General features: G+C 53.1%; 1 protein-coding gene across 1 annotated transcript; it reads left to right on the forward strand.

Moving 5' to 3' along the window:
• Window positions 1-4,779: 4,779 nt before the first annotated feature.
• On the forward strand, window positions 4,780-10,324 carry CCR9 (C-C motif chemokine receptor 9; the record flags this gene model as incomplete). The annotated part of the gene is made up of 3 exons (XM_084901593.1): window positions 4,780-4,883; window positions 7,911-7,954; window positions 9,236-10,324. Exons 2-3 carry the CDS (start codon window positions 7,934-7,936, stop codon window positions 10,322-10,324), a joined length of 1,110 nt encoding a protein of 369 aa, XP_084757719.1. The 5' UTR covers window positions 4,780-4,883; window positions 7,911-7,933.
• Window positions 10,325-14,585: the final 4,261 nt, after the last annotated feature.

Raw genomic sequence — 14,585 nt, forward strand, 5'->3', positions numbered from 1 at the left:
GGATACATAGAAAGTGGTCCATACAGACAATGGGATATTACTCAGTGATAAAAAGGAACGAGTTATCCTGTCATGAAAAGATGTGGAGGAACCTTAAATGCATATGACTAAGTGAAAGAAGCCAGTCTGAAAAGGCTGTGTACTGCATGATTCCAGCGGTAAGACATTCTGGAAAATGCAACATGACAGAGGTGGTAAAAAAGGTCAGTGGTTGCCAGGGGCTGGGGGAGAGGAGTGAAGAAGCAGAGGATTTCTGAGGCTGTGGGGCTCCTCTGTGTGATACTCTCGTGGTGGATACGTCATTAGACCTTTGCCCAAACCCCAAGAACGTACACCACCAAGCGTGAGCCCTCGGGTAAGCTGTGGCGATGATGTCAATGGAGGTTCATCAGTGGTAACCGATGAATCACTCTGGTGAGGATGCCTGAGTGTGGGAACTCTCTGTGCCTTCTGCTCAAACTTGCTGTGAACCCCAAACTGCTTTTAAAAAATGCAAAGCTTGTTTTTTTAAAAAAGCCATCAGCACATCTCATGGTCTGGTTGTCACCAGCGCTGCAAAAGTTACCTGCTGTCAGCGGGGTGCCCGCCCTCAGCCTGGGCGTCAGAGAGGGAGGGACATGGATGTTCTGGCTCACACCCATGCCTCCCTCGAGTCAGAGAGGGAGCAGGGACAGGGGCCGGCAGTCACGGGCTCGGGGACACGCCCATCCACCAGCTGCCCTGGCAGGTGGGCCTCACGCCGAGAGCCTGCGGAGCAACCACGAGCTCTTGCTGTTTTCCTTGAAGTCTCCCCAGCAGCAGCCCATGAGCTGTTAGACGTGGAAGACGGGTCAGGCCACTGTCTGTGTAAACCTCTTATGTTTACATAAACATCACGCCAGGCATCAGATCAAAACGACGACCCTGGCTGCCCCCCGGCCCTCTCTGTCCCCAGCGTGTATTCCTGACATCCCGGGGCATGGCCAGCTCCTGCGGCCACCAGTCCCCTCTGCAGGGAACGGTCTTCACCTTCATGGGAATGCCTCTTCCTCAATGTCACCTCTTCAGTGAGCCCCTCAGCCACACTGTCTTCTGTCTGCTCTAATTCTTCATTTAGTTTCTTCCTTTCTTTTTAAAATATATTTTATTGATTTTTTACAGAGAGGGAGAGGGACAGCGAGTTAGAAACATTGATGAGAGAGAAACATCGATCAGCTGCCTCTTGCACACCGCCCACTGTACACCGCCCGCAACCAAGGTACAGGAATCAAACCAGGGACCTTTCAGTCCGAAGGCCGACGCTCTATCCACTGAGCCAAACCGGTTTCAGCTGTCATTTAGTTTCACATGACCTGTCTTGTTTACTGCTTCATCCCTGACTGTTAGGTCAGAGCAGGCACAGGATAGGAACTGGACATAGAGATGCTGAATGAAGGACTCAGCTGAGCTCTTCCGGTGAGCAGGGGTGCCCAGGCAGGAGGGATGAGCTTTATCGTTAGGAGCTGAGGCACAGGAGATCAGTCCTGCGCCTGGCCTCACGTTTCCCGTGCTGCGGAGGAGGCCGGGAGGACATTCCTCTCCCTGATCGATAGCTCAGGTTCTGCAAGAGCTTGGAGGCGGCAAGATGAACTCCTGACCTCCCTCTGAGCTCCAGATACGGCCACTCCAGTCCCTGGACCACATCACATCCAAAGCTCAGCATGTCGCTGTCGGCTTGAACCAACTTTTCCTCCACGTCCCCTCCAAGTGACCTTGCGCTCCTGTGGGCCACGTGGCCATGTCTCCCCACCCCTTTCATTCCTGCGGCTGCAGGCTGAGGACCATCACTCATTCTCTCTCTCTCTCTCTCTCTCTCTCTCTCTCTCTCTCTCTCTCTCTCTCTCTCTCTCTCTCCTCTGACTATTGCCTCCTATCCGGCCTCCCGACTTTCATGGCTAGTCCTGGCGACTGAATCTGGCAAAAGGGAAGGGAGGGGCCCTCCTCCAAGCCTCTCTGCCCCTGGCGGGAGGAGAGTAGCCCCCAAGCGCCAGGGCCCTCGGCTTGTATCACAGACTGAGCCGTCCCAGCGCGCTGGCTTAGGGAGAGGCATCAGCTGCCGAAAGGCCTAGACCTGAACTGTCCACCATAGTGGCCACCAGACATAGGTAGCTGTTCATATTTAAGTTTAAACCAATTTTAATTTAAAAAAATTTAAATATTTTTATTGATTTCAGAGGGAAAGGCAGAGAGAAGAGAGAGAGAGATATATCAATTGCTGCTGGGCTACAACCACGGCCAAGCCCCCAGGGTCCCCGCCTCATGGGGCCAGCGGGCAGAAGGAGCGTCCCTTAGACAGATTTATCCCTTAGATGTTTGCCGCTGGGGCCCCTGGCCACTGCCCCCCACCCCCCAGACCTCCCCAGCGGACTCCTCTGAACCCCTTGCAGACACTCTGGACTCCCCAAGTTCCGAGAAGGCCTTAGTCAATGAAGAGCAGAAACCTCACGTCATCCTCGTCCGAAGGCCCAGGGTGCCTTTGGGGTGCCACCCCCTCAGCACTGCGCGGGAGCCTCAGAAGGAGGACCAGACCCCGAGACCACGAGCCGGTTTAGACGTGGAGGCCCTGGAAACGGAGGATGGCAGGCAAACCGCGTCAGACGCTCAGAGCGCGGGCAGGCCGGGCGTGAGCCTCAGTGCGGACCTGGAGGGGACGCACCGGCCCTGCCCTCGGGAACTCCCCCTCCCGGTGAAAATGCCGAGGAATGCCCCTGGCAAAGGGGAGCCTGCAACCTCTCAGAACCGCCCAGCTCTGGCGTCTTCCTGCAAAGAGAGAAACGCAGCCAAGAAAACAAAAGAATGGGGCTTTCCCTCCGCGGAACGAGCCTAAACCCGCGACAGCTACCACAATCACCTGGGTCCCAGGCTCTTCTGAGAAATGAGTGGGGCCTCTCTCCCGCTTCCCGGCAGCCTCTCCCTCCCCAGGCTCCTCCCTGCACCCCGGGAAGGACCTGGGAGCACTCAGGGCGCCCTTCCAGGCCCCGGGGCTACCCTATGGGTACGTTTAATCCTTTCTCCACCCCTCCTCCCCACCCCCCCCCCGTGCCTGCCCCACCTCCCTCCCTCCCATCTTCTCACCCAGACAGCAGGCGGGCAACTCGTGGGATGCCCTTACCTGGGGGACGAACAGCTGAGCCCTGAGAAGGTGGAAAGCCCTGCCTCTTCCCAGCCTCCCGCCTCCCCAGCCCGGCCTGTCAGACGAGGGAGAAGCAGGTCCGTGGCTCTCGGCGCAGACAGCGGGAGAGGCAGCTCCCAGCGCACGGCTCCCCTCTGCCGCCCCTGCCTCCTCTGTCACCGGGGCCAGTGCGGAGGGAGGCGGGACAGGCTGCTGACGGCCATGCCCCGCGTTAGACACGACGTGAACGTGGGCCGAGGGAAGGGGGCTCAGGGCTCCGTCGAGGCGGCTGCATCGACCACTGCTTTCATTCTTACTGCTCACGCCTGCACCCTTCTGAGGGGCCGAGTGTGGCCTTTCCTATGCAGATAATCTACCCAACTGCATCTCACACTTTGTTTGTTTCTGTCCAGACTGATGGTGACTGAGGGGCCCCGTGTCTGGGAGGCCCACTCTGCTGGGGGGTACCCCTGGGTCCAAGGCGGGGTGGGTGGGTGGGTGGGTGGGGGGCATTGACAAGGGGAACTGTCTTCATGGGGCTGTGGTTGTGACTGTCCTCAGAGCAAGTATAAACGCGTCTGTCACAATCACAAGGGACCCGCTTGGGGCTTTTCTCAATTGTGTCAGGATCCAAGGCCCGCCACAGACACGGCTGGGACGACTCCCGCTTCGAGCCTCGTTAAAAACATAACATTTTGACCCGGTTGGCGTGGCTCAGTGGTTGAGCATCAACGTATGAACCAGGAGGTCACAGTGCGATTTCTGGTCAGAGCACCTGCCCAGGTTGCAGGCTCCATCCCCAATGTAGGCGGCGGCGGATCAATGATTCTCTCTCATCATTGATGTGTCTATCTCTCTCTCTCTCCCTCTCTCCCTCCTCTCTGAAATCAATAAAAATGCATTTTTAAAGACACATTTTGTATGTGTAGGCTTATTTCAAAATTTCATCTGAACACCCATAATTAATAAAATGAAACATATTATCAGTGTTCATGTATCTGGTGCTTAGAGGTCATGTCCAAATGAAATCTTACTCCATTTAAGCCTAATTTCAAGGTGCTTGTGGTCCTCCAGCATTCGGACAGAATGCCAGAGAGGATGGTCACGCTGTCCCTGGCTACGTGTGGCTCGTGTGACTAAGGAACTAGTTACATTTGAATTAATTTTAAATTAAAGAGGCCCACGGGGCTACCAGTTACTGTATTGGGTGGCATGGCTCGGTGGGTTTAGGTCAAGGCCAAAGGGTCCCAAGGAGATGGACAGCTCTGGGGCAATGACCTCCCAGGCCTACTCAGACATCAGCACCTGAAAGAGTCCTTACAGATGCACCTTCACCAGCTGACGGCCCGGCCCTCACCGGGACTCTCCACTTCCCTTTTCCTGTCAGTAGCCGCACCGTCCAGGAAAAAAAAAACAACACGTTATTCTTGCATGCTCAGCCTGTGCGTGCGTCGTCAGAGATGGTTTGAGCTTAGCCCCGCTTCCCCTGGCTTTTCATTTCTGGTTGCAAACCATCGGATGCTGCGAATTGCTGAAAGCTGCAGCTGGTGACACCCCCCTCCCCACCCTCTGGGCCCACCCCACCAGTGACAGCACACACAGGGGCGGCCTGGCTTCCTTTGTGCTGTTTGCACCGGGTGGCTGCCTGCTCAGAAGGCTCGCCTCTCGTCCCAGGCAGACGGCAAGCCAGCCCCTCCCAGGCACAGCTGGCAGCCCCTTCTCCCCGCGCCTCTCTCGAGTGCTGCCCTTCCAGGTGAGTACCCCCTTACATCCTTCCCTCCCCAGGGCCACCTGTGCCCTCAGCCGTGTGCGGTCACAATAGCTCCTGAGACCCAGGCTTTGGCCTCTGCGTTCCGTGGTCATGAGCACCAGGCTTCCAGGGTGAGCAATAGCCTACCCGAGAGGTGATGGGTTGGATAGATTGCGGCCCATCCAGACAGCGAAATACCCAGCGGCCGCCCACTCAGATGCTGTAGCTCCATGTTCACTTGGCATTGAAAGTGGCCCACGAGGGCCTGTTCACTAGAAAGCAAGACAGAGAATTGTGTGTGCAGTCAGATTCCCTGCCCATTAAGAGTGTGAGTGTGTGTGCGCACACGCGTTGCAGAGAACCCTTTAACAGGCGGCGTCTGGGAGCGTTAACAGTGGCTACACTCCACCAGAGGTGTTCGTGTTTTCATTTCCTTCACGCCGCCGCGCGCCTGCTTTGGGGGATTTTCCTGGGACAGTTGTGAAAAGGCTCCTTTACGATCAGAAATCAGCCACGCTACTTTCTTTGCAATGACTCATCAAGGACTACTGTTTTGCCTTTCAAACCTACCCCTCTTGAGCGCTTCATCAGCTGCCGCTCCCCGCCCCTCCGCAGGGCAGGTGAGCTGGGCCGAGTGCTGGCCTGGGGTGGGGTGCAGCCAGCAGGCCCCACGCCCATCTCCTCCAGGATGGAACAAGCCAGAGCTAAGGGAAGGCTCTTCCTTCCAGGATGTCTGTCTGTCTACTCAGGAGCCCCACGCACAGGCTCCCACAGGGAGCCCCCGGGGGCAGGTCAGTGCCTATGGGGACTGGGATGAGGGTGGGGGCGGGGGCTGACCCTGTAGCAAACTGGACAAAGACAGCCCTTTATAGAAAGCCAGTGCAGGGCTTCAAAGGCGCAGAGTACCTCGGGGATCGGAATGGGAGACGTGCACTTGGGTAGTGGCCCCGCCAGCTTTGCAAACAGGTCCACGGAGCGGAAGAGCAATAGGGCCTCTCTCTCTCTCTCTCTCTCTCTCTCTCTCTCTCTCTCTCTCTCTCTCTCTCTCTCTCTCTTTCCCTCTCTCTCTCTCTCTCTCTCTCTCTCTCTCTCAAGTGAAGCTGACAGGTTATTTTTATGATAGCTCTTCAAATTCCATACACAAAGTAAAGGAAAAAAAATGCGAGTCTCGCTTTCCACTGGCCTTATTGTTCCAGAAAATGGTTCAGTGCGAATCACCTTATATCGATTTGAAAAGATCACGCAACGTCGTTCTACCCTGAGCACTTTTACCGAATCACCTTGCTGAGCTCTGTGTACACCGTGAGGTCTACCTCATTCTACTGATTGGCTCCGGGTGGGTTATTGAACAGATGCATCGGAATATGACCAATATCTGGGTAGTTAGGTTTTTTCTAGGTGTTTTTTTTGTTTTTGCCCTGGGGAAAATGCTGGCACACGGCCTGAGCATGGCTCTGTGCTCTTTTGAGATCAGACCAGTAGGTGTGTTCCCAGCAGATGAGCTGCTGAGTCAGAGCCGTTGTGCTTTGTAATTTTGACAGACACGGCTTCACCCTCCAAAACATCACCTACACTTAACACTCCCCACAGCCGCGCCGAGGCCCGATCCGAACTCCCACCAGCGCCTTTCTCGGCGATCCCTATGTGCAACCCGAAACAGCGATAACCAACCATAACCGAGGCCCATCGACAATCACAGACAAGTGGCTCTTCAGCCGGCCGGTGTGCGGCCATTCACTCTCCTCTGAGGGAAGAGTTCCTATTCTATGGATCCATCTGTAGACTGAGGTGGGGGCTGTTACAGATAAAGCTGCTATGAGCACTGGTCTTTAGTGTTTGTGTGGATACGGTCTCGCGTTTTTCTTAGGCAAACACTTAACAAGCGGGATGGCTAAGCACACGGTGAGTGTAGGCATGTTTCAGTTTTTAAAAACTGACAAATGGTTTTCCAAAGCGGTTGTCTCACACGGTGTGCACTGAAAACCACTGGGTTTTCAGAAAAGCAGGACGAGCCGAAACCGGTTTGGCTCAGTGGAAAGAGCATTGGCCTGCGGACTGAAGGGTCCCAGGTTCGATTCCGGTCGGGGGCATGTACCTTGGTGGTGGGCACATCCCCAGTAGGAGGTGTGCAGGAGGCAGCTGATGGATGTTTCTCTCTCATCAATGTTTCTCTCTCCCTTCCTCTCTGTAAACAAAATCAATAATAATATATATATATATTTTAAAAAATAAAAGAAAAGCAGGACGAGTCACGGTGCTGTGTTATAAAAAGGACACCAGCAGGTTAGGGTGGGATCTATGAAGGAGAAGGTTTTCTTCTAGAGCCTGGGGTGTGGTCCTGGACACCACAGAGAGAGGGCCTGCCCGCTCAGGCACAGGCCTGCCCAAGGGAGCCAGCCGGACTGTGGTCAGCCGAGGCCTGAACACGAGGCCACTACCTTTCCTTTGGTAAACAACCCTAGGACTTCCTTTTCGGGCTGGAGTCAGGATCCAGGGAAAACAGGGCCTGTTACCCTTCTCTGAGTGAGTAAAGCAGCGTGCAGGCAGGTGCTGGGGCACTGGGCCCCCCCAGGAGAGGGACTCTGATGCTGGCAGATGCCATGTTCTTGCCACCTGGCTACCCAGAGGCCTGCCCCTGCGGAGCCTGGGCCCGAGCATTCCCAAGTCACCCACTGTCTTGCAGTCGGCAGGCTGGTAAAATGGGGAGGGGAGTGGGGAGGTGGGGGGGAGCAGGATTCAGGCAAACAGACTCCAACGGAGAAGCTGAGTCAAGAGAAGCCGAGCGGGTGGACAGGACGGCTGGAAAGGGAAGGTCTGGGCCAGGGCCCTCGGAGGAAGGTTCCGCTCACGTCTGCCTGGACCGCCAAGATGATCCGGAATGTGGACTCTGACTGACATCGCACAGCGGGCACCCCAACCTGGCTGTGGTCTTTTTCACAAGAAAAACAGATTTAAGATTGAACCTCTGTCCTTAGGTGGTATCCCTGCTCCTTGACAAGCCCTCTTCTTATCTTTGCCCTCTCTTTCTAGAAGCAGCTTGCCTCTGCCGCACCATGACACCCCTAGAATTCACAGTGAGTACAGCTCCCGAAATGCACTCCTGCCTTGCCTTTTTGGGGGGTGTGGGAAGGAATCCTGGGTGGGGGAGGGGTTTCTCTGGGAGGTTTTCCTGGGTAAGATCCCTGCTGAGCAGCGCCCCATAGAGGTGGTCAATGCACAGTGCAGAGGGCTTTACAAACGTGGAGACCCAGAAGCCCTTTGGGGTATGTTGTGATGAGAGAAAAAAATGCAATTTTAGATTTTTGCTCCCTTCCACCCGCCCTCCCTTTCCCAAGGGCTCACGGCTCAGGGTTCTGATCACCAGCCCTTATCTCCACTTCCCCTGGCAGAAGTTCTGGTCCGGCTCTGGGCCAGGACCCCATGCAAACTATAAGGAGGGGTGTTAGGCGAGCGTGCATGTGTGTGCATAGGTCTGAACAGTGTGTGCAATATGTGTATGTGTGCATGTGTTCATGTGTGCACATGAACAAGAGGGAAGTCATGTTTGTGCATATGTGAGTGTGTGTGCAAATCTATGCATGGATTGTATGTGTTTGCATGTGTGTGTGCTTGTGAGGGCCTGCGTCATGGAAATCAGCCCTGTACACTGCTCAGGGCCCTGTCCTTAGAGGTGCCACGTGTGTGATTGAATGCTCTACTGTTTTTAAAATCTTAACAAATTTTGAAAAAGGGACACTGAAAATGGCATAACCTGTCCCGGGACTTGTGTATGCGCATGAGTGTGAGTGTGCGAGTGCACATGCCTGTACATGTGTGCTCATGTGTGTGGATACGGGTGTTGCTGATGGAGCAAAGGACCCACAGCTCTCAGAAGACTCAGAGGGATCTGGAGCCAAAAAAGTTGAAGAGCCTCTGAGGACCTTTGTGGGGAGGACAGAACAGAGAGGAGAGGGGGCAGTCACATCATTCAGAGTGTGATGACAGTCTGTGGCCATCAGTGGTCCCAGGGACATCACCCCATCAGAGACTTGCAATTCCTGCAATTGCTCACGCCTTGTGTGTGCCCTCCATAGGAAGCTGAGTTCCAGGAGAGCAGGAACCGTGTCCAACGTATCCACCTCTGTATCTTCAGAGTATCTGGCATACCATAGGTGCTCAACAAGCATCTGTTGATGAAATAAATCTGTTATGATCCAAGCAGATGCTCTCAGGTCCCCTGTTTTCCACGTGTGCCTTTCTTTTGTCTTATCAGAGGCTTTGGGACTTGGAAGGGTCAGGTGCTCCATGCCTCTGCCATCAGACAGAGCCTCCAAAAGAGTGTCCTTGACCTAATGCCGTCTCGCGTCTCCTTGCAGAGTCCTGTCCCCAATCTGTCAGATGACTTCAGCTATGACTCCACGTCTTCCATAGATGACTATGAGAACTTCAACTTGCTGGACTTCTACTGTAAGAAAAGCAACGTCAGGCAGTTCGCGAGCCACTTCCTCCCTCCCTTGTACTGGCTGGTGTTCATCGTGGGCACCGTGGGCAACAGCCTGGTCATCCTGGTCTACTGGTACTGCACCAGGGTGAAGACCATGACCGACATGTTCCTGCTGAATCTGGCCATCGCCGACCTCCTCCTCCTGGCCACTCTTCCCTTCTGGGCCATCGCCGCTGCCGACCAGTGGAAATTCCAGACCTTCATGTGCAAAGCGGTCAACAGCATGTACAAGATGAACTTCTACAGCTGCGGGCTGCTGATCATGTGCATCAGCGTGGACAGGTACATCGCCATCGCCCAGGCCATGCGAGCGCAGAGCTGGAGGCAGAAGAGGCTTCTGTACAGCAAAATGGTCTGCATTGTTGTCTGGGTAATGGCTGCCGCGCTCTGCATCCCGGAAATCCTGTACAGCCAACTCAAGAGGGATTCCAACGTCACCGTCTGCACCATGGTGTACCCTCGTGATGAGAGCACCAAGCCGAAGTCGGTCGTCTTGACCCTGAAGGTGATCCTGGGGTTCTTCCTTCCCTTTGTGGTCATGGCTTGCTGCTACACCATCATCATTCACACTCTGACCCAGGCCAAGAAGTCCTCCAAGCACAAGGCCCTGAAGGTGACCATCACCGTCCTTACCGTCTTCGTCTTATCTCAGTTCCCCTACAACTGTGTCCTGTTGGTGCAGACCATCGACGCCTACGTCAGGTTCATCTCGAGCTGTGCCCTCTCCATTAACCTCGACATCTGCTTCCAGGTCACTCAGACCATCGCCTTCTTCCACAGCTGCCTGAACCCCGTCCTCTATGTGTTCGTGGGGGAGAGATTCCGACGGGATCTCGTGAAGACCCTGAAGCACCTGGGCTGCATCACGCAGGCCCAGTGGGCCTCCTTTGCCAGACGAGAGGGTAGCTTGAAGATTTCCTCGGTGCTGCTGGAGACAACCTCGGGGGCTCTCTCCCACTGAGGGACCTTCTCGCAGGGGGTAGATGGTCCCTTGGGAAGTGACAACAAATACGGATACAGCTTCCCCACCGATGGGACCGGAGGGACACCACAGAAGAAAAAGGAAGTGAGAGAGAGACAACTCAGAAAGGGATAATTGGAACATTAGTAATTTGAGTCAGAATTCGCCAAGCCAGAGGTTTCAGAACTGCCTCGCCATCCCGGGAGACTCGCTGGCTGCTGGCTGCCATGCCTGCGATTCTCAGAGAACTGATGGACAGCATGCAGACTATCCCGGCTCCCCCCGGGCCCAAGCATTCACGCATCTGACCTCGGGAGGCATCTGAGATTCTCAGAGCGCCGTGGGTTGCCATGGTTTCAGTTCTGCAGCACCCCCCCCCCCCCCCCTTCCGAAGCAGACACCGAAGCATTGGCCCCTGCACGTAGTCCACAAAAGCACAAGGTTTCACGAACACGTCCATCTTTGGGGAGTTTCTACCCTGGTTTTGAGGCTGATGCCTGTGCTAGGTCTTAGAGTCTTAATCTAGAATCTTTCCAGACAACCTCAGATCCAGTCCTCCCAGGTCTCCTTGATCTGCTCTGGGGCCACGGAGGGTCCTTGTGCCTGTTTAGACACAATCTGCAGGACTGGCCACTGAGCCGCTGGGCCACTGACCATTCCAGCAAGTCGTCTGGGTTCGGCTGGCTTCCATTCCATTTCTGTGTCCTGCGGAGGCCCTGCGACTCCACAGCTGCCTCAGGGCTGATGTGGCGAAGAGTCGGCTTGCCCCCCGAGGTCGTGGAAACGGTCTCCCCAGCCCGTGCAGGGAGGACCAGCCCCGGGAAGCCCCCTGGGCTCGCTCAGCTGAATGGCTTTTGTGATGGTCCATGTGGCTCCCTATAAATGGGCTGGTCCATCGGCCTCTTGTTGCTGAGGCTGCTGGGAGGGTATCTGCCTCCATGCTTCTCTTTGCTCATAGAGCTAACACGTTTAAAAGCTTTCAATTTAGACATTAGACTGGAAAAAAGTAATATAGTAACTTTTTTTTTTTTTTTTTTTTTTTTTTTTTTTTTTTTTTTGCTTTGTGTCTTTTAGCTATTTGGCAATTTGATCACATTTGAAAATATTTCATATATTAGAAAAATGCTTACATTTTAAAAAAAATTACTTTTCAATTACAGTTGATATACAATATTATGTTAGTTTTAGGTAAACTAGAGTTTCTAATGTACATTTAAAAGTACCTATTACCGGTCATTTTCTTCACTCTGTCCCTATATTTTAAATATGTACAATTACAGAGAAAAGAGCCATACGAAGAGTGTGATGAGAAAGAGGCTGGGATAAGGAAAAAGAATCTCCAAAAGGCCTGGAATCCATGTTGGCTGACCCATTTCTCTCTCCTCTGGTCAAACTCACTTCCCAGGCTTCCCAGTTAGTCCGGGGAACTGCCAACGCCAAGGACTGTTAGGGCAGCTTTGCCTAAGTCGGCAGCTTTGCTAGGGGCCTAGAGGAAGCATCTGATTCTCCGTGAGCTGGGACTTACGGTAGATTCAAGGCCAGGCCATCCCTTCCAAAGGGGACACAGAAGACCGTACCCTGCCACATCCCCCTTCATCTCCTGCCCGCTTCTAAACGCGGGTTAGTGGGAAAATGCGCAGAAAACAGGCAGCAACCAGTGAGCACAAAGACCTCTCTAACCCGACCCGGGTGGGGCAGTTGGTGGTGAATAAGCATTGGCCCTGGACCAGCACATCAACAAAGGGCCCCAGTTCCACAAGCTCTGCTCACAGTCAGGGGGAGGGTGACTTTCCCCAAGGTCAGTCTATGGGCAGAGCCTTTGGGATGGCCACCATTCCCGGGAGACCCAGATGTCGTTTGAGGAACTCAGAAGAAGGAGTAAGCATGGGCCAAACCTAAATAACAGCGTGCAGGTGGGCGAGGAGAACACAACTTTTCTGGGTCCTCTCGATACTGTGGTTCTGGTGGGCTATGTCATGGGCCCCGGGGAGCTGAGGAGGGGGGAGGGGAGGGGGAGGAGGCTAAGCCAGGATTGAGGTCATTGAATCTCCTCTCAGTCTAGAGTCTACACTGCGATGGTGACTCGGTAGGAGTCTAGAGATAAATAAGACGTTGGCCAGTGTAGGCTGGTTGGCAAAACAGTGCCAGGAGGCCCGCCTTCCCCTCTGATTTTGAAAAAAGAGAGGTGGGAACAGCACAAGGACTACGAGCCCTATGTTGAGCCCTAGCACACGTCACCACGCCCAGTTCCAACGGCTTCCTTGAGGTCCCCACTGTCACTATGGACCGTCCATTCCTAACAGCTACACTTAGGATGGAAGACATGCTATGACTGTGTTATGCTTTAAGATTTGTTGTTGGCTAATTGCCTTAGTTTTTAAGTGATTGCATAAATAGGACCATTTTACATTCCAATTAAACTAGGTTTCAGGGACAGACTCATCTTAAGATAAAAAGTTGGGAGAGTCCACACGGGGAAATCCAGGAGGAAGTTGTGATCATCCAACATTTTCAGAAAACATGCTGAGAGAGTACTTTTTGAAATAAAGGAGTATTATAGTATATCATTCCATTTTACTAGAACTCTATGCATCAGAAAAACTGAAGAAAGTGAATAAACTATGATGTTTCTATGACCAGAAATGACTTTTCAGCCACACATTTAAAAAGCAACAACTAATTTTAAGGTGATATATCACAACATGTATATTCAAATGGGAGTCATTTTTCGAAGTAGTCACTTGGAAATCTGGCCTTTTGAAATTTTCGCTCAGGCCTACAGAATACTCATGCATTCACTCAGCAAACATTCATACATGTACCATGAGCCTTTTTTCTCACAGAGGTTATAGTGGGAATACAAGATCCTTACATCCCAGCAATAGGGAGAGGCCAAGTGCCATGGGAATCAGATTTGGGAGAATGCTATGGAAGGCTCTGTCACGTGATAGCTCTGTCACGTGATAGCCTGTGGCTGAGAATCACAAGGCTGGCCTTTGTATGGCTTACCAACTGGTTTGCAGACAGTTCCCTGGACACTCAACTCACATGGCAGCCTCCTTGGGTGAGCCCTTGGACAAGCAGCTTTGTGTGTGTGTTTCTGATCTGGTGTATGTGCCTTGTATGTGGTAGACACAGTATGTTGAATGAATAAATTGGTTAAAATTTAAAATTAGTCATGTGTCCCATTTGTACTGCAGGTATCAGAAATCAGCTGCCAGGAAACTTTGGAAAAGTAAAGATGGACAACCTGGAGCAATGGCACCTTGTGTCCTTAGAGTAGATATGCCATCCCCTTCCCTACAGGCAGCGAGTGGAGCGGGTGGTCCAGGGAGAGCTGGCTAGAGTGGGCTGGACCCAGTGCTCCCCACAGCATGGTAAGTGGCACAGACTGCTGTCGGCCAACTCCTGAGAAAGGTGTGTGTGTGTGATCTCTTGCATTGGCCCACGGTGGCTGTTACAAACAGTCTTGAGTGAGGAAGCAAGCAGCCCGTGAGCACCTGCCATTCTGACCTGGTCACCCTTCCCTGGAGGCCTTTGCCATGGCAGGGTGGGGCTTACACATGGTCTTTCCATGATGGACTCATGTACTCAGCGACGGCAGCCATAGAGGATGAGACCTTGGACACTTCCGGTAACTTTCTGATTCAATAAACGAAAAGCTGTCACATGTGTTCTGTGTTTGCAATCTTTGAGTGGGTGTGCTTGCTTTTCCAAATCTGAGTTGGCCTCAGACGTTGGAGCTTAACATGGAAAGTAGGTTGGAGTCTGGGCAAAGGCATCTTCTGCCCGCGCCCCCCCCCCCTCCCCCTACCACCACGGCCTTGAAATTCCTGGTGAATGGAGGACTTTTAAAAAATCATCTCATAGTCTATGCTCCAGTGAAATGAGAATGGTTTAGAGAAACCACGCCCACAGCCATCTGAGCATGAGCAGTGGGAACAGCATCTTCTTTAAATAGCTCAGACTTTCCCTGAAAACTCTTTGGTACTTCCTTTCTATTTACTGACACTACATGAACAGCTTGACTCTGGAGCAAAACGAAGCCCTGGGTCAGTCTTGAGCTTTTCCTGATGTCTGAACCCTGGGCCCTGGTTCCCTCATGTGCACCAGCTGGCTGACTATGGCAAGAACCTATTAAGTTAGAAACACCACTACTGCTATCAGTGAATGGTGCTGCACTGAGCTGATCTTTCTTGTGACTTCTTTTCCATGAAGACCAATGGACCCTCTTTTTTTTTGGTCTCATGCACCTTTGGCA

Source organism: Pipistrellus hanaki (assembly GCF_964339955.1).
Source record: "Pipistrellus hanaki genome assembly, chromosome: 13".
Classification (NCBI taxonomy): domain Eukaryota; kingdom Metazoa; phylum Chordata; class Mammalia; order Chiroptera; family Vespertilionidae; genus Pipistrellus; species Pipistrellus hanaki.